Source organism: Gallinula chloropus (assembly GCF_964237585.1).
Source record: "Gallinula chloropus genome assembly, chromosome: 7".
Lineage (NCBI taxonomy): Eukaryota > Metazoa > Chordata > Aves > Gruiformes > Rallidae > Gallinula > Gallinula chloropus.
In genome coordinates this window covers 3,385,857-3,404,487 of record NC_140092.1, presented here as the reverse complement: position 1 = coordinate 3,404,487, position 18,631 = coordinate 3,385,857, and the positions used below count along the sequence as shown (strand labels likewise).

Sequence of the window (18,631 nt, the reverse complement as noted above, 5' to 3'; positions counted from 1 at the left end):
TTTGAGGCACTGAAATAAACACTCACTGGTTTCAGCTTGTGCTAGGAGCACCATGGCTGAGGCAATTCAGCACTGAGCTGTGAGTGAGTATTTAGGTTTGGGCTTCACTCTGACATTAACCCATGGGCACACAAGCAGGTGAAAAACCTCAGGAGGTGAGAAAGAAGTTACTGTCTCTGGCTGCTTTTCACCTCTCTGTGCTCTCCAACCTCCTACTACTCTTTAGGATCTTCCAGCTAATACAATCATTTCTTTGACTCTTTCAGTCAAGAAACCCCATGCTGACTTGAAGTCGTAGTTATGGTTTGGGCTCTTTTTTCCCTTTATTAAATCTACCTGGAAGGACCTGATCGGATGCAGAGCTGTGCAGGCAGATCTGAGGGGGAAGAGAGCTCCAGCAGAGACTGCAGACAGGACAATAAGCAGGGACTTCCAGCAACCCAGCAGGGCATCTCTGCCCCCTGGATAACTGCTGTTCTTTGGTCAAGCCATGTAACCTCCCCAGGTTTTTGCATGCAAAGACATTTGCTAACCTGGTAGGAGTATGTAACAGTCCTGATGTGTCAGGTACATGGTCTGCCCTGTGAACCCCCAGCTATCCAGACCTGTTTGTTTCAGTACTGAGGCAGAATAGCTGCTGCCCATACACTTGGCCAATCATCCAAGTAGCTAGTGAATATTTTTTGGACACAGTCTCTTCAACAAGTTGCTAGAGAAACTGGCACTGCCACCTCTCTGAGCTTTTGTATGGAGTAAGGAAGGTATGTTTGTATAATTTCATATTCAGCAGTAGGAGACCATGACACATCCACTCCTTCTCAGCTTTCTTTCCATGAGGCTAGCAAGTCGAGGCTGTTTTCTGAGGCTGATTCAGAGCTTCAATCAGAAAGGACTTCTCTGCACAGGTGCAATGGCAAGATCTGGGTTCTGTTCAGTGGTTGAGTAATGCAGAAGGTTTTATGAGGACCGCACCCCGACTAAGGGCAACAGAGGTTGAACAGCTATATGGCAAGCTAATGAGGCACTCTAAATGCAGTGTCTGTATTCAGGTAGTGGTATCTAAAACATTTGCTTTGATTGAATAATTGCATTAAATACGAGTATTAGAACTATTGAGGTGTATTATGTGAATAATGGTACGAAATCAATTACGCTGCTGTAACAAGTCGAGGTCTCACGCTAGGAAATTGCCAGCCCAGCATGGTCAGGCTTTAAGCAGCACTTTGCCCTCTACAATAGAAGTTAGCAGTTGGCTAGTCTACAGCTCTGATTCAGAAAGCTGTCCATTATAATTTAGACCCTTTTAGCACATGTGAAAGTAAATGCTAGGAGGTAAATTGATAGTTTACCAAGTCCATGTTTATATTCAGGGGGAGAGAAGTTGTTGTGTCCCTTTTTTCTCCTAAATCAGCTTCTCCTCTAAATAGAAGATCACTTGTCATCACTGTAGTTTGATTTCTGTTTTCTGTTTAAACCGTGACCTAGAAGAATTACTGACCTCTGAATTTACTTTTTAGAGAAAAGTGAAAATTAGTATTTTCTCATCACAGTGCTGAGAAAGCAGTTACTATTTCACTGAACCATCTCAGTCCAAGGATCTTGGAATATTATTTGAAAAATCAAATTCTTATTTTTTTCAGCTTAATCTGTCACTCATTAAGCCTGATTTAGCATGATGAAACTATGAAAGTGTCGAGTCATTAACACATTTAAAATCTGGAAAATGTAAACAAGTTTTTAACAGCTTAACCTGTGCTAGTCAATGAAAATATTGTTTGTACTCTGTGCGCTGTCTATGTGTGTATAGATCCATTTATAGATATGGAAGTTTATGTTCTCTTTTTTTTGTTGTTTTGGCTTGGTTTTTTGCAAGATCAGGGACTAAGATGGGGCAGGAGAATGATATGTGGCAGCATGATATTAAGCTGTACCTTGGTTAAGGACAGTGAGATCTGTCTTCCTCTCTATGAAATCACAGAATCACAGAATTGTAGGTGTTAGAAGGGACCTCCAGAGCTCATCGGGTCCAACCCCCCTGCCAGAGCAGCTCCCCAGCTCATACTGCACAGGGCGGTGTCCAGACGGGGCTGGAATCTCTCCAGAGATGGAGACTCCACACCCCCTGGGCAGCCTGTCCCAGGGCTCCCTCACCCTCACTGGGGAAAAGTTCTTCCCCATGTTGGTGTGGAACTCCCTGTGCTCCAACTTGCAGCCATTGCCCCTTGCCCTGTCTCCACAGGACATATTGCACAGGTAGGCATCCAGATGGGTCTTGAATATCTCCAGAGACTCCACAACCTCCACTGAGGTGTGTTTTGCTTTATTTTTTAATTGTCTTTTCAGGTTTTCATATTAATTGCCCCAGCACAGGGCATTTTTGTAGGAATTAATGACTTGCTCTCATTGGCAATATATAGCTCTACATAGCCAATCAGCTCCCTACAGCTAATTGATCTTGCAAAACTCACAAGTTATTACATAAATATACTGATTTGTTAGTAAGTAGGAAGGATGACTTGAAGGGTCTAATGCATTCATCTCACTGCACTTTTTCCCTCTCACCAATCTTGCAAAGTTTCAAAGCAGCCTATGGAAGTCAGCAGTGCCTCAAAGGAAGTAATAGCTTCAAATCAACCCTTGGTAGTCTCCCAGGTAGTGATAGTTAAGCACACCAGGTCCTCTTTGATTAGCTTTTTGCTAAGGAAGTGAAACTTAAATCAGTTCATCAGAAAAGAAATTCCACATTGTGCTGTTTAGGATTCGTATCAGAGCCACTCCAAGCTCTTCATTGTGTGATTTAGTCTGATGAATTATCTTTATGATTAAACCAGTATGCTTCATCAAAAATAATAATGGCTATTCTTTGTGCCAACCATTCCAAGTGATGGACCTCAAATTGGCTATTTTTTCATGGACAGTCTTTTCAAGCTCACCGTTGGGCACCAAGTTAAGATGCCCTGAATTTCAGAGACATGGAACACTTATAGCTTAGCTTTGTATTTATGTGAGGACTAGGAATACTCAGCAGATTTTTAGAAACCATATGTAAAAGCATTTTATCATATGTACAAAATGCTCTTTGACAACAGGAAAAGATAGTGAAAACTGAGTGCAGCGTTGCACTTACATTGCTATTTTCTTTTATTTCAAGCTCATAAATCATATTGTTAGATACTTTTCCACAAATATGATACAATATTACCAACCAATTAAGTAAAATTTCAGGTTTTGTACTGAATTATTTTTTGTCTCAGGTCTTTAGGGAAATATGCATACAATACAAGATGCACCCTCTGCATAATTTAGTAGATGTAGAGGTAGATCATCCAGCTGATGTGACAGTTGCAGTGGGTAGTTATATATGTGAATTGGTTTGTTAGAAATTACTCTCTATTTCACAAAATTATTTGAAGCTCCAAGTATGACCAAACCCACAGAACAGGAATATGGATATCCCAGGAAGCCACAGGTTCTGAGCTGAATGCAGACCCACTAGATCTGCTTTCATGTTCAATTTTGTATTAGCTGTTCTCCAGTATGGTTTTATTATAAAGTGAAATAACCATTTATTTATTTCCTTGGAATCTTCCTCATGGTACAGAGGCAGTCTGCAATGAAAGATACAATGCAAAAGCATCAAAAGACAAAGCTCTAAAGAGGTGTTATTTTAGTTTATTAGTTGGGGAAAAAAAAACCAGCATTAACTGGAAATGCATATTAGACTCAGTCAAGAAACGTGCTGAAGCACACTTAATGCTGTGCAAAGGTGGGTTCATTTTAGGTCTTTTTTTGAGAACACAAAGTGGAAGAACAGTGAAAGCATGGAAGTATATTATTAAGGGAAAAATACAGATGTAGGAAAGAAAAAATATTGAAAATTTTTAGCTTCATGAGTTGCTGAAATCAACTATTTGCATTTACTCGTTATCATACAAGCCACAGAAACATTTCTGATTTTATTGCTTGTCTTGTTGAAAGATAGACTGATGTCCCAGCTGGGAATGGTATTGGGTTTGAGATGCTCTATCTTTATACTTACTAAAGCCTTGCATGAAAGGTGGTGGGTCACACATCTGCCACATATGAAGAGTAATTCCCTAGGCAAAAAGACTGCACTGCTGCTGAGGTCTAGACTTTAAAAGCCCCCAGCACTTTAGGTGACAGGTTTTGTGGTGTCTGAGCAGAAGTGAAGAGCCCATGTGGTTCATAGTGACTGGGGAGAAGATGATGCTGTAAAGGTCTCATTGAAACTTCTGGCCTTAGACCCCCTCATCACCCTACTCGGGCTGAGTGAGAAGGTGGTTGCTTACCTGAGCTTCATTAGCATCACAGGATTGTTGGGTGATTTGTGTTAGCAGGGGCCTCAGGGGTCTCCAGCCCAACCCCCTTCTCAAACCAGTGTGAGCACTGAGGCCAGACCATGTTACTGCTGTTGAAGACACTCTTTTGGGCAGCTCTAGAAAAGAGGTTCTCAATCAGTTCAAAGATGTATGTTCATGGGGAGCTCTGAGGATCTGTAAGACCTATTGATTGCATTACTTCTCCACTTGTCCTTGCATTCAGTCTTGCTGCTAGACTTGCTATTACTTGATTTAGCTTTGCTATTTCAAAGCTGTGCTTCCACCATGCAAACTTCTGCTGCCTTGCCTCTGACTGTGATAATACAGCCCTCAGTCACAAGAATTTGCAGGATCAGATACAGTACTAAAACCACATATTTTCCTGAAAATCCTTTTGCTCAGTAGAAATTAATCAAGGAATAAAATCTGAAACTCTTGTTCCCACATGCACCTCCTCACTTTTGTCCACATGAATGAACTTTTGCAGCCAGAATCCTTGCACTTAGGTAGATGCATGGGGGTAAAAGTTGTAAATATTCTTCTCATTCTAAATCTGTTTAGATAAGAGATGGTGGGCATAGAAAGAGTGTACGCAGCAGAGCTGTTGCCCTTGCTTTAAGCTGGCAAACTTAAATTTTACAATCCTTTGGGATAACCTACCCACAACATGCTGCAGGACAGCTGTCCAAGCTGAGCCTGAGATCAAATTCAAATTTTAAAAGGCTACAGATAGTCTATTTCAATAGCAATGCTAAAGAAAATCAAGGTAGAATTTAAAGATTCCTTTCAGATTTTCTTGTTTGCTTGTATCCTTGCCAGTTTATACCCAGAATTGACTCTCCTCACAGAGTTATATTCTGATGTTATATTCTGTATTTCTCAGCTCTAGTTCTTCAGAGCTTGGCTAACCTGTCAGTCCCCCCCTGGTCTCACAAAGCAGGTGCTTATGAGCACTTCACTGACTGAATGCAGAGAGACAGTCCAGCTGGACTGCAAGCAGTATTGAGAAAGCAGGGGGAAAGGGACTATCTGCCTTAAAGACCAGGAGCCTGGCTGCCCATCTTAGCATGCAGTCATCTCTTAAGGTGAGAAAAGAGCTTCAAAACACCAGGGCCAGTGGGCAAAAGAAAGCATTTTCTGCCAACCTGTTCCATGTGGGATGAATTGACCTCGAAGCTTTTAGGACAAGCAAATAAAGTAAAAGGGGAGAACTCAGTCACTAAATTAAGGAAACAGCTGCCCCATTCTCTCAATGCTGTAGGTTACATCAATAAAGTACTTTCATCCCTACCTCACAGAAATCAGATAGTGATCAGTCACATGGTAATAATGTTAAAGCTTTAAAAGAAAGAGTGAAACCAATATTATACATGTATAGCTCAATAAAAAAGTCCACAAAGGCTATTTTCTGTAATGAGAATCTATATCATCAGGGCACAGCAGGCAAAAAACATAACAAATGCGGCTAAAGAAAGCAAATCTTCACTATAAGTTGCCTCTGGTGATATTAAAAGTAGGACTTTGGTGCCTGATGTGCCATTTAGGTGTATTAAGTCACGGAAGTAACACAAAAACTCCTGCCTATCCTCTCAGCATCTATCTATGTGATAGACCACACACATGTACGAGGTGCCTACACAGATCCCGAGGGGCATGCAAACAAGATCTGAAGTACATCTGAAGATATAGGATGCCAAGTGAAGCTGTATCCTCTGGAAGTGAGACAGAGCTAATGCCATGTGATGACGTTCATGGCACTGTTGATTCATGCCATACTAGATCACAGCACAAGCTGACTTATACCAAGAGATCCACTGCTCAGCTAGTCTCCAAACACACATATTCTAGCAAAAAAGTTTATTTAAGTTCCCACAGTTCTTCTACTGAACCTGTTTTAGAGGTGGCCCTGCTGGACAGTGAGTATGCTTTCATTTGTTCATTGCTTTTTATTCTACAGATTAGGGGTTTGCTGCATGTAATTCATGGATGCAAAATCCTTGATTAGGTTTGTCTCTTCAAGTCTTTCTGCCCTCAGGTCTGGAGTTGTAAATTGTTAGGTTGTCATCCACAATGATGCAAGGACTGCAAAAGCTCCCAGGAAAGGAATGTCTTTCCTTTAATTAAAGGTGCTTCTCTAACTGCTGTGCATAGTGAAATCCCAAACTGCCAGTCAGAAGTCACTGTGACCAGATGATGTTATCCATTGCAGAATGCCCATTAGAAAGTGATGCGATGGTAATCAGGTGGTAATGTGGTACGTTGGATTCAGTGTCCTGGCCAGAAGAGTCTCACATGGTAATTGCAATTTAGCAAGATGTTATGGTTGGTGAGAGTGTTTAGAAAATCCCCAGGGAAAGGGGTGTTTTTGCAAAAAGTGTTCTGAGATTCTGCTGTGAAATAATTAGAAAAGCATGACTGACTTTTCATTTCATTTCATATCCTCTCTTATTTATACGTGGTTTTCTGAAAAAAACCTACAGTATCTATCTTGCTGAGATTAGCCAACTGGATCCTTGTTTTGAAAAGATCTTCCACGAGCCCTGAAAAATTATTTTTATGGAATTTATTACTTTATCGATGGTGTGTTTATTTCAAGTCGTGACAGTTTTTCACAGCATAAAATCGGTCTCAGGACAGAATTTAATTAACATCTTCTATGCTCAATCCCTTTAAAACCCCTTTGATTCTATCCCCATGTAGAATTAGGTTGCAATTTACCATGTTCAACATTTCCAGCAATCACAAAGAACCACCTCACTTGTAAATATTTTTCCCATAAAGTTTTTGCATTACATATTCCAAGTCGTGCTTCAGGACTTTGCTTTTAGTCAGATAACATAAAACCCAAAACAGGTAGGCATTAATATAAAAAATTACTGACTTTTTGAAAAACCCTGACCAGTGAAGGCTCCCAAGAAGCACATAATGCAGGTGATGAAGTAGGGGGTTTGATTTGAGAGCTGGCCATGAAGCCAGTCATCTTCACTGCTCTCCTGCCTCTAGCTCTCCTCAGCACTAGGTGAAACATGGTTATCCTGTAGCAAATAACGTGGTGTAACCCACAACTCAGCATTGACCATGTTGGTCAAAACCCAGCAGAGACTCTTGCTTTGGTAGAGCAGCATGTGAGAGTATTGTATTTTCAGAGGGAGGAACACCACTGGTGTTATACCATTCCTCCCCTCTACCCTCTGAACAAAGCAACCAAACACAAACCAGCACATCACTTGTTGTACAAAAACACAGTGACAGCAAACCAAGGCATTGAAAATGTGTCCTGAAAGTGCTGCATTTACAAATGTAATTAGTTCCTGTTAATTGCACCCATATTAATTTTTCAACTCCATCATTATTGACCCATAATCTAACCTTAATATAATGGTCTTTCTTTGATTTATTGTTTTAGCTCCAGAAGTTTTCCAGGCCTTTATGGATGGAGGTCCAGGCTACTCCTACCCTGTAGACTGGTGGTCGCTAGGAATTACAGCATATGAATTACTGAGGGGTTGGGTAAGAAGGTTTTTTGTTGTTATTTAACACACTGACTGACAGAAGCCCCCAAGTTTGGAAGTGTGCCTGAGTACACCCTTCATGATGTAATTTTTGTGGCTGAGGCTGTAGTTCAGGTCAGGAATGCTGTGCTGGGCCCTTCCCAGCTGGAAACACTCTCAGGAAACTTTCACCTCACTCTCCATTACATTATGAAAGTTTGCCTAAATCTGGCTATGGAAAGGCCTAACATTTTAATGGCTTCTCAACAATGCTGAGTTGGAAACAATTGTATTATTTTCCAAACAGAAGTTGAGTTACTTCAGGCTTTATTATATCTTTGATGCTCTTGGCTAATACCTTAACAGATCTAATATGATGATATGGCTAAGATGCTTGGCCCAACTACAGAAAATGCTTATCTGCCAGAGCACTTGCTACTTATCTAATCAATTATGTGAATAAGCTTAATGAAAAATCTTCCTAAGCATGGTCAAATATCACAGAAGGTAATGGAAAATTCCTTTCCATTTTGGTTCAAAGGATAGAAGGTGGCTGCTTAAATATTTACTATTGCCTATGGAAAGCTGCAGTTTAGGTACTATTTCAGTGTAATGACATGTAGCTCAAGTAGTAGCATATTTTTATTCTTAATTCCTATTTTGGAAAGAGGATTTTATCGCACTGCACTATGCTGTTTTAATGGGGTGGTATTTGTTATCATATGACATAGTACTGCTGCCCTGTCCTGATAAGCATTTTGTGATGTGACAGAATCTACCCCACAAAGATCTTATTGTTTCATGAAGGTCGACAGACAAAGGAAACTAGAAATAAAGAACAATCATTATTTGCATTTTTTAGATGGAAAACTACATTTTGGAATGTCTGGTCGTTATTACTTCAATCCAGAAGCAATGTTTTTCAAAGGCCTAAAACTTGCCCAAACTATTTTTTACTTCAATAGAAATGGTACAAGTCATGCTCCTGATACAAAGGTCTCTCCCATGCCAAATCTCCATCTCTCCTCTCAAAGCACAGGAGTATTAAAACCCTTTTTAACAAAACAAAAAAAAAAAAGTCTTTGCAATTTTTCTCTACCATCACTCTTAAAAATTGCTGAGATTTTAAGCTGACATACTTCCCAGGATGGAAAAGGGAATTCTGAATGGTTAAGGTCTGGCAGAGCTAAACATATAATACATTCTTAACCCTAGTCACAGAGAGTAGGTAGTACTAGCTGCACCTATAATAAATTAAAAGAAGATCCTGCTGGTTTGACATCAACCCTTTTACCAAGGTGTATATCCAGCAAAGCAGAGCAATGAAATACTGTGTAAGGAAAGCTGAATTCCCAAGACTAATCACAAAAGATACCTAATACTTTAACAAATCAAAAATTATCTAGAATCCTAGAATGGTTTGGGTTGGAGGTGATCTCAAAGATCTAGTCCCACCCCCCCTGCCATGGGCAGGGACACCCTCCACTAGCCCAGGCTGCCCAAAGCCCCATCCAACCTGGCCTTGGACACTGTCGAGACAGAGCAGATAGAATATTATAGAATGGCATCAACCTGCCAAGATCTGTACAGTCTTCTCTGAACAAATCTCTCTGGCTACAGACAAAGCAAGCTGACTGAATAAATTTTTTTTAAAAAAACCCCACATTGCCATCTGTCTGTGCCCCAGTCAACCAAGCCAGCTGCTTGTTTCCTCCTGCAGAGTGAGCTGCCCTTGCCTGCTGAGCAAGGCAGAGGGTGGCCTGGCAGCCCACACCTTTGTATAGGGTAGGAAAAGGTGCATTTTTCCCCTGAATCCTATTTCTAAATTTTTCTAGTCTAGACAAAGCCTAAACTGACAGAAGTGATGACAAAAGAAGTAGTGGTGGTTTGAGGAAACGTGCTTAACCCGAGGCATGTTGCTTTCTGCAACAACTGTGATCTCAAAGCTCCATCTGCTCCAGAAGCCCTGTGCAGATGGCAGCAAAGAAGCAGCTTGCGTGTACAAGGCTGCAAGTTAAACCTGCAGGCACCCAACCTCCTCTTCCTCCCAGTCCCCCAGCACTTTGTTCAGCGTTGAGAAGAGCGCACCAACGCTGCAGAGCAGCGGGTTGGGTGCTTGGTGCAGCCATGGGGCGAGAGGAAGACGTTGCACTGGGCAGAACCACCCAGAGGTACATCTCCCTCCAGTTAGATCACAGTTCATGATAGCACATGGGAAAGGAAAGAAGGAGGGTTAAAAAGGAGGGGTTATTCAAGTCATTCTAGGTTGCAGCCAGTGCAGAGCTGTCTGGGCAATGTTTGGGTTACCCCAGTAGTAGTAGCATTTCTCAGCACATACTTCTCTGCCCACCCAGTTGCCAAGAAAATACTTAATAACCAAAAAAACTCCAGCTTTGTATCAAATGTTGGTCTTTTCCCCAAGATCAGGAAATTAAACTTCATTGTGCAAACCACGACACATTGATCTGTTCCGAAGCCATAATCGACTCCTAAAATACTGTGTTAGCTCTATATACCATGCCCTCAACAGAGACAAAGTGAAGGAAAGAGGTAGTAAGTGGAATTCTTGAACTCTGACTTTCACTGTGATGTGAATGTTTTGCACTGAACTTCAGTGAAATGTCATGAGCAAAACAAAGCAGAGTTTTGTTTTTTCCTTTTTCACAAAATAAACAAGAAGGTGTCTGACCCTCAAGCAGACTGAATGGCTGAAAAATGTGGGAGATATAGGGGTTAATGACCTCAAAAGACCAAGCTTATAATGGCCATTTCTTTGCGTATTTATATTTCAAATTGACAAAGAACAATTATTAAAAATCTCTGTGAATATAAAAAAAAATTAAGAAAGACTGCAGAATGCTGATAATCCTTAAAATAAGGTAAGTTTTTAAAGGATTTTTCAGGTGGGGAAAAAGGCTTGTACAGAAACATCCTTCAGAGAAAAACATTCTTATTTTTATTCTCACTTTTTACTTCTTTCAAAGATTCATTATTCCTTAAAGTCACTATTTTCAAAGCTAAGTCACCATTTCCAACAGACAGTGTAAATTCTAGCTCAATGATCCTGTCGGTCACATCATTATACCAAGTCTAAATAAGCAGTAGATTACTTCTTGCAATGGACAGAATGTTAACCTTTCATTGTTAAAAGCTCTTTTTTAGCAGCATTACCACAGGTAGGGAAGAGAATATGCCATGCTACTTCAAATGATAGTTTTGAACCCAATTCAAGAAAATTATGTATTCAGAGCATGCATTTAGCTCCTGTTGAATTCATATGGACATGATATAGCTAAATGTCAACAGACAAACTCAATGTGAATCAAAGCAAAAAGATTTAAGCAATCCTTGAATTTATTTTTAGCACTTGGAATGGACTTGTTTTCATACACAGGTTCAAAGTTAAACATGTCATGAAGCTTCTCAAAATAAGAGTGTTTTCTGGGCCCTTGTGAAGACTATCTCTAAATCACTATCAAATTAGATAACTAACACCTAGAAATTCTTAAATTCTTAAATTCTAATCTTCTACCTGTACATACTAGCAAAAGTCATGTGAGAAGGTGATGAGTGTCTGCCCTTTGCTATTGAGAACATTGGATTAAAAGGTAACTCTGTTGTGCATGAATTATGATGCCTCAATTTGCACATTGCTGCTATGATGGCATTTGGCTGCAGATGGCATATCACATACCACATACGTGTCACCTGCTGGGTGCAACTCAATTCACATGCAGTCCACACTCTATCCTTGTTTAAACACAGCAACATAGAATACCATTCTGGCAGCTTCACAAAGACGAGTCTTCAGAGAATGTGAGCTCAATAATTATTAAGAATTTAAATTGATATGTAGTACCTTCACTTGCAAATGCTTCATTTAAAAAAGATAAATCACAGCAATCTTCACAAACAAGGCACCGTGAAGCTAGGGCTTCTCTTCACCTATGGTATAATTTAGGCACAAGGAAAGAGAACAGTAGGTCCATGTAATAAATTAATGTTGGATTTCAAAAAGGAAAAAGGAGAAGGATTGGGATTTGGAGAGTCTGCTTTTTTTACTGTGGTTCTTACACAGATTTTTGTAAGCTTTTAAAAATTTCACTATCTACTACTCAGTAAAATCAGGATGACAATTCTCCCTTCAGCCACCACTTACCCATTTTGTCAGTTTAGATCTCAAGTACATTCTAGTACTACATGTAAAAAATGAGTAAATAATCCACGTTTCACATAGAATGCCCCAGGAACAAAATTATTCAGCCATCTCATTTGAACTGATACTTCTAGTCATGAGAGAAAAATTTGCAGAGGAAATGCATCTATGAGTAATTACATTGATTATGACCAGAGAAAAGCACACATGCAAAGAAGGATTAGCCTCCAAATTGTTATAAGATGTTTTGGTGGTTTTGATATTTACAGCATAAACAATACTGAGCTCAGGAACACATGATTTGCCTACACACTTTTATCCATTCTTGCTGACTTGATATCAATTTAACTTTATCCCAGAGGCCATATGAAATTCACTCAGCCACCCCCATTGATGAGATACTCAACATGTTCAAGATAGAAAGAGTTCACTACTCATCTGCATGGTGCAAGGGCATGATAGCACTACTGAAAAAGGTAAGAAAGCACAAACACCTTCTGTCCTCTTTTCTCTCCTCTTCCAGAAGCTCCTCCAACAGTGCAGAAGTGGTAGGAAGACGCACACATTAAGCAGTCAAAATTGCAAGGATAAGAAAGCAGTGCTTATTCCTAGACTTTTCTGAATGTCGGTGGTGCAGTATTTTCTCTTTAGAAGATGGATTATTCTTAGGCTTAGAGTCAGGCTTTTCATGGCCTCAAAGAAACAGGTATCTAATATTTCTAAAGGAAAGCCCACTCTGCTCTCTGAATTTCTGCCACAGTTTCCAGCCAGGGAGCTTAGAAATGAAAAGGGCTGTATCTCTCCCTGTCCCATGTTGCTATAGTTGCAACAACAAAAGTTGAGCCCCTTTGGTGTAAATGTCATTAAGATACAAGACAGGTTTTTTTTCTGAATGCAGCACAACCCTGGAAGTCACTTTATTCCTCAAATCCCAGTTATTTCTTTGATTTAATTTTCTGGCTCATCTGCCTCTTTTAGGTATTTCAGACCATCCGTACTGGTATTTGACCAGGAAATGTTTGTGAATGTGTGAATAGAGCAAGATCAATTTCCTTTGCAGCAATGAGCAAACTATTTTTGATACCTGGAGCAGAGAGGTGGTTAATTTTAACTGCTGCAAGGTTGCTCAGTGTAACTATAACTTCCCATAAATTACAGATCACATACAAATTGTCAGGTGGCATTGAGCTGTGATGTTTCATGTTACTTGGACTCTTGTGTATTAGTAAACAGACTTTTGTTACTAATACATTTATATCATTTATATGCTTTATGCCTGCCACAGCCATCTGGTGCAATTAAATTGTATTCATTTCCTTTCTTTAGATGGGGACTTCTAGAAGTTGTTAGAAGATTCCCTAGTCATTTTCTTACATATAAGTGTGTATCATACAATTTGTGTGTGTGATGTATTTCCCCTTTTATGTGGCATCCAGTCCCTTAGAAAATGCCTTGTGCTTGATCACAGCTCCTCACTAAGGACCCGGAGTGCCGTCTCTCAAGCCTTGCGGACATCCAAAGCTCTCCATACCTAGCTGATGTCAACTGGGATGCTGTTCTAGAGAAAGCAGTGACCCCAGGCTTTGTTCCTAACGTAAGTCCATATTCCAGGTGAACTGGGTGTGCAAATTCTAACTTTAATTATCACTGCTGTTTTACCTGTTTACTCTTGTATTTATCGCTCTTCAGTGATTTCCTTCTCACAGAAGCTTTACTTTGGGTTCTACTTTCATTTGCTCGGTCACAGCTAGGGGAAAGTTTGGCATAGACCACGAGATCACAACAAAAACCTAATTAACCTTGGTTCACTATTTGTTCCCTTTCAAATGAAAAACATTTTCCAGACTTTGCATTTCAGCTGTTAGAGAAAATGACTGTCAGAGTTAACTCTGAGCCAAAGAATACCAAGAAAATTGTTGCTGCTCTGAAAGTTATGCATCTGAATAACATTTGCAAGACTTTTTAACATCCCAGTGTGTTCTTCCTTTCTCATTTAAAAAATACTGTTCCAAAAGACTCTCCTTTGTGACAGTTTCCAACACGAAACCATTCAGATTCTGAGAGGGAATCTGGTGTTTTCTTCTTTACTGTGGTTCCATTTTGATTATTAGTAAGTTAAATGGACTTGAGGGCCATGAATAAAAAGCAATGGCTTCATGTCAAGATGTTTCTCCATGGTGTTCAGTCATACTGCACTGTAATTCTTCTCCAAACAATACATTCATAGCATACTTGGTTTTGATGTGGGTTTATGTTGTTTTGTTTGGGTTTTTTTATGTTGTTTTGTTTGTTGTTTTTTTTTAATTCAACTGTAAAGATGTGGAAGGGGGAATTGCTAGACCCTGCCCTCATCCAGGTGCACACTGAAGTTCTTGCTAAATCTGACAGGTTGGTATCCAGCCCTGCAGAAGCTGAAGGAAAGAGGCCATTGCCTAATGGAGCAAAGGCAGATGGATAGGTTGCCAAGACAGTACTGGCAATGTTTGCTTTGTGTCCTGGCACCTGACCAGATACTTTCCTGGAAGCAACATCCTGCAGAAAAAAAGCTATGGGGGCAAGCAGGACTTCCTTAGGGAGCTTGGGGAAAGACCAAGAACACAGCAGGTAACTATTATGACAGGTGAAGAGAGAGTCAGGGCCCTCTTAGGCACTGCAGAGCAGTGTTGTGCACAGGTGAAATTCCTCCCTTTCACATTGTAGCCCAGTGGTGGTGCAAGCTCAAAACATGAGAAGTACATGTCATATCTACCAAACCAGGGCCAAGACTCCTTTCCTCTCACTCAATATCCCTGCAGCTGGAATAACTGCTGTGCCATGCCAGGCCCTTTCCCTGTGCTCTCCCAGGTTGCTACCTTGAACAAGGCACTACAGAACAGAGCTCCTCTGTGGCCAGGTGAGCCATGAACTCCATTCTCCATGTCTCTGAAATACCAGAGCTGTGGGCTGGCTCATTCTCACACAAAACTCAGTGGTGATCTAGATCTCCTATTCCTAGATGAAAGTTTAACTCGCAGTTGTTAGCATGCATGGAACCTCACAACCCTGGTTTGTATTTTAAAAGAGGGTTCCAGTTCCACATACCTGAAAGGTACCCCAAACATGCATGGGAATTCAGGAGAGTTGCAATCCAGTTGTGCCTAGGTATGTGTCTTAGGACTTAAAGAGAACTTCAATCTACTTTAGCTACTGAAACCTCCCCATGGCAAGTCTGTTGCTCTAGTGTTGTCCTTTCCTCAGACATCTCCTTGGTCTCTTCCTTGCTCCCACTCAAGCTTGAATTCATAAGACCATATCCTGCATCTTAACTCTGCTCCTGAGGATTGAACTCAGCTTTGGTCCAGGAGTCTATAGCCAACTAATGTGATATGTGCCACCCTGCTAAGCCTGACCCCTAAGCAGTGAGGGGTGATGCTTTGTCTGTAGTAATAGGACCTAATAAAGGGACTGCAAGTTTTCCATATCCATCTGGTTTATGCCCAGGTTACCCAGAGCTGGGGCACAAGTGTGTGATCTGGCCACAGCTGAGTAACACTAACTTCTTAATTCACTGTCTTCTTCCCACCTGGATTTAGTTGGTTTTGAGGGTACCTTACTCCTGGGAGGGTATAGATAAGTTTCCTGACTTCTTAAGGATTTAATTTTAAATGTAATTTGAGAAGCAGTAGTGGAACCCATATGTCTGTTACTGCTCTGTGAGCCAAGTGATCTACCTTTGTGGCTAATGTTGACAACGGTGAAAGTGATGAAGTCTGAGGAAAGAGGAAATCCTCTTGAAATAGTTTGAAATGTTTGCAACTAAACTTGTCCAAAGATATTCTTGTCACATTTGGATTCACTTTGTTTTTTAGTGGGAATCTATAATAATGGAGGGAAATACATGATTTTGGAGGCAAAATTATAAGTTTAAAGGGAAATAGGAGTAATTTGCTTTTGTTGTCTACTTCTAATTAGTCCAGTCTGAAAGTCCTATCACGGGTTCTACCAGATACTTTAGAACCCAGGCTGATGCTGCAGGGCTTGTTCCACCTGGTCAATTAGGTGTGTTGGGAAAAAGTGAGACTGTGTGAGTCAAAGCATCTTTTCTAGTACAGTGCTGCTTTTCTGTTTCATGAGACCAGGTTTGGTCAGGCATTTTCCATAGTCTTTTCTCTCTGTTGCACCAGGAAAACCTTCCCTGATTGACTGGGGCTGCACAAGAAGATATGTCTTGGGTTTTGGGCTTAGGTGAGAGGGTGAATTAGAGCTGACAGACTGATCTGGGGAAAGTTTTGAACTAGAGGGTTTTCTGACAGCTTGCTGTTACTGTCAGGAGCTTGCCTGCCTTCTGCAGACAAGAGGGTGCACATCAGACCTGTGGTAGGAAGGTCCCATCTCTTCATTTCTCCCTGTGTGGTTTGATTCCATAAACATCATTCTGGCATAACTACTACATGTGTTTCTTTATGGTTTAGCTCATTTCTTTATATGCAGCGTAGAGTCATAAATTGTTAGTAGGGCTTTTGTTTTGTGGTGTTAAATATTTGATAAGGGAGCAAGAAATTATTTAAATGTAATTTGCTTTCATTTTTAAAGCTTCAGAATTAAAGTGATGTATGTGCTCAAGCAAATATTAAAACTGTACATGCTCAAGAAAGGAGCTGATATTGATTAAATGTAAAGAATTATTTATTTATAAATAAATATAAATAAGCTATAAACCTCCATTAATAAAAGCCCTGACTGGATAATATGTAGGAAAAGGCATCAGAGAGCTTAATAACGTAGTTTGAGTAAACAGACTTTGCTAGGAATAAAAATGATGGAGTGATCTCTAAATCAAATGTTTTATAGTAGGACACCACAAGCTTTATAGGTGGTTTCTGATGTGGTTTTACTGCTTAATGTCTTTGGTTACATCTGACATTTATATGTGACTTATCTTAGTACTTCCACCTTGACGGTGACAGTGGTGTGATTGAACTCTCAGAATTCCCAGAGGAAAACAGGCTGCTTTTAAGATCTTCCACTAGGCAGATCAAACTGTTCAATTGTTTGGGGGGGTTTGGGTTGTGTTTGGGTTTGGATTTATCTTTTGTTTACATTTTCTGAGAGAATGAAGAAAGGAACTCATGTTATTCTGATTACATCAGTAGCAAAACACTGACACAATAATTAGGATGCCAAGTAGTAACTTTTAAAGAAGGTATTAAGTTCAGCTGACCCACAGATTTTTCTGGCCATAACCTAGCTCTTATCCCTAAATAGGAGAGGAACAGTTCATCCCAAACATTTTCATGAGATGGCTTTACTGCACTAATGGATAGAATTCAGAGAAAAAACCCTCAAGGCATAACTATGGTCCTGTAAAGTTTTATACTGGAGAGATCTGAAAGAATCAAAAACCTGAAAAGAATTAAGAAAGAATCTGAAAGGAGTCAAAGGAGGAAATGACCATGTGGAAATGGTGTTTCCAATCATCCTGCCTGAAAAAGAACTTCCCAATACAACAAAGAATCTTAGGATTTGGTTTAAGCACCACAAATTAACATGAAAATTAAGAAGTCAGAATATTAAATAATGTAAGTAATGGGTAAGAAAAAGCATAATTGAATGATTTGTTTTTGGTATAAATGCTGTTAGGCAGAAAAAGGCTGATGCCTTCCTTTGCTATCACTGGTAGGGGCTAGGTAGCTGAATCCACCCGTAACTCTTCAGAAAAGCAGACTTCCACAGGTGAGGTCTCAGGGGTACTCCCTGTCCCTCCTGCATTACCACAGGTGCTGTTCATGTTTTACAGCACTAACCAATAATCTGATTAAGACTGTAGGCCAGAGTAACCTCTCTCATTGGGCTGACACAGTTGTACTCAGTTTAGGAATACACTTGTATACAAATAGGAAGAGTATCTAACTCTTTATAATTGCCTTACAATATGATTTTTATCTTACCTCCCTTATTTAAAGCTTAAGCATCCCTCCAGGCTTAAAAAGAGAGTCTTCATTTTACAGATGTTGTGTAGGGAAGCTGGATCGTTTCTACTGCTATTAACACTTGCCAGGCAAACTGAAAAACCGCAGTGCTGCTCCAAAGAGTAACTTTGAATCCTTTTGTACCAGAAAGGAAGACTGAACTGTGATCCTACATTTGAACTTGAAGAAATGATTTTAGAATCCAAGCCTCTACATAAAAAGAAAAAGCGACTTGCCAAAAACAAATCCAAAGATGGAGCTAAGGAAACCTGCCCACTGGTAAGCTGGGGACTTGAACTTTGGTCACTGGCATTTCATTTATATTCTGTAATTAAAAAAAAAACCACCTCCAATAAGTTAATTTTTATCAACTCTGAAAACAAACTTGACCTATATGTCTGTCATTTCATGTGTAGCACAGACCATCTTGAAAGCAACATGAAAACTATTATTTCAGCCAAATAATAACAGCATGTTTAAGTTGTAAGGATTTTTAATGTTCTCATAGATGCTCATTTAAACTATGAAAAAGTGTTGCCAGTTGGCAAATCTGCTTCCCACACATGGACAGATAGCTACAAAGGAGTATTTGTCTACTGCTAGTACCAAAAGTTAAAAGTGTGTGATGAAAAGCTCGTTTATGTTTTAAAGCTGTCTCTTGCAGACTGGACTTAATGTGTCTCATGTAGAAAGACT

At 40.0% G+C, this 18,631-nt stretch overlaps 1 protein-coding gene across 2 annotated transcripts in view; it reads left to right on the top strand.

Annotated features, from left to right (window-relative positions):
• The window catches only part of STK32B (serine/threonine kinase 32B), a gene marked incomplete at both ends in the record, with an annotated part of 141,752 nt that overhangs the window by 111,544 nt on the left and 11,577 nt on the right, over nucleotides 1–18,631 (top strand). For both annotated transcript variants that reach the window (XM_084266665.1, XM_084266666.1), the window contains 4 exons: nucleotides 7,747–7,850; nucleotides 12,347–12,463; nucleotides 13,456–13,581; nucleotides 18,083–18,214. In XM_084266665.1, the coding sequence (XP_084122791.1) occupies nucleotides 7,747–7,850; nucleotides 12,347–12,463; nucleotides 13,456–13,581; nucleotides 18,083–18,214 (479 nt within the window). The remainder of the gene's footprint in view (nucleotides 1–7,746; nucleotides 7,851–12,346; nucleotides 12,464–13,455; nucleotides 13,582–18,082; nucleotides 18,215–18,631) is intronic.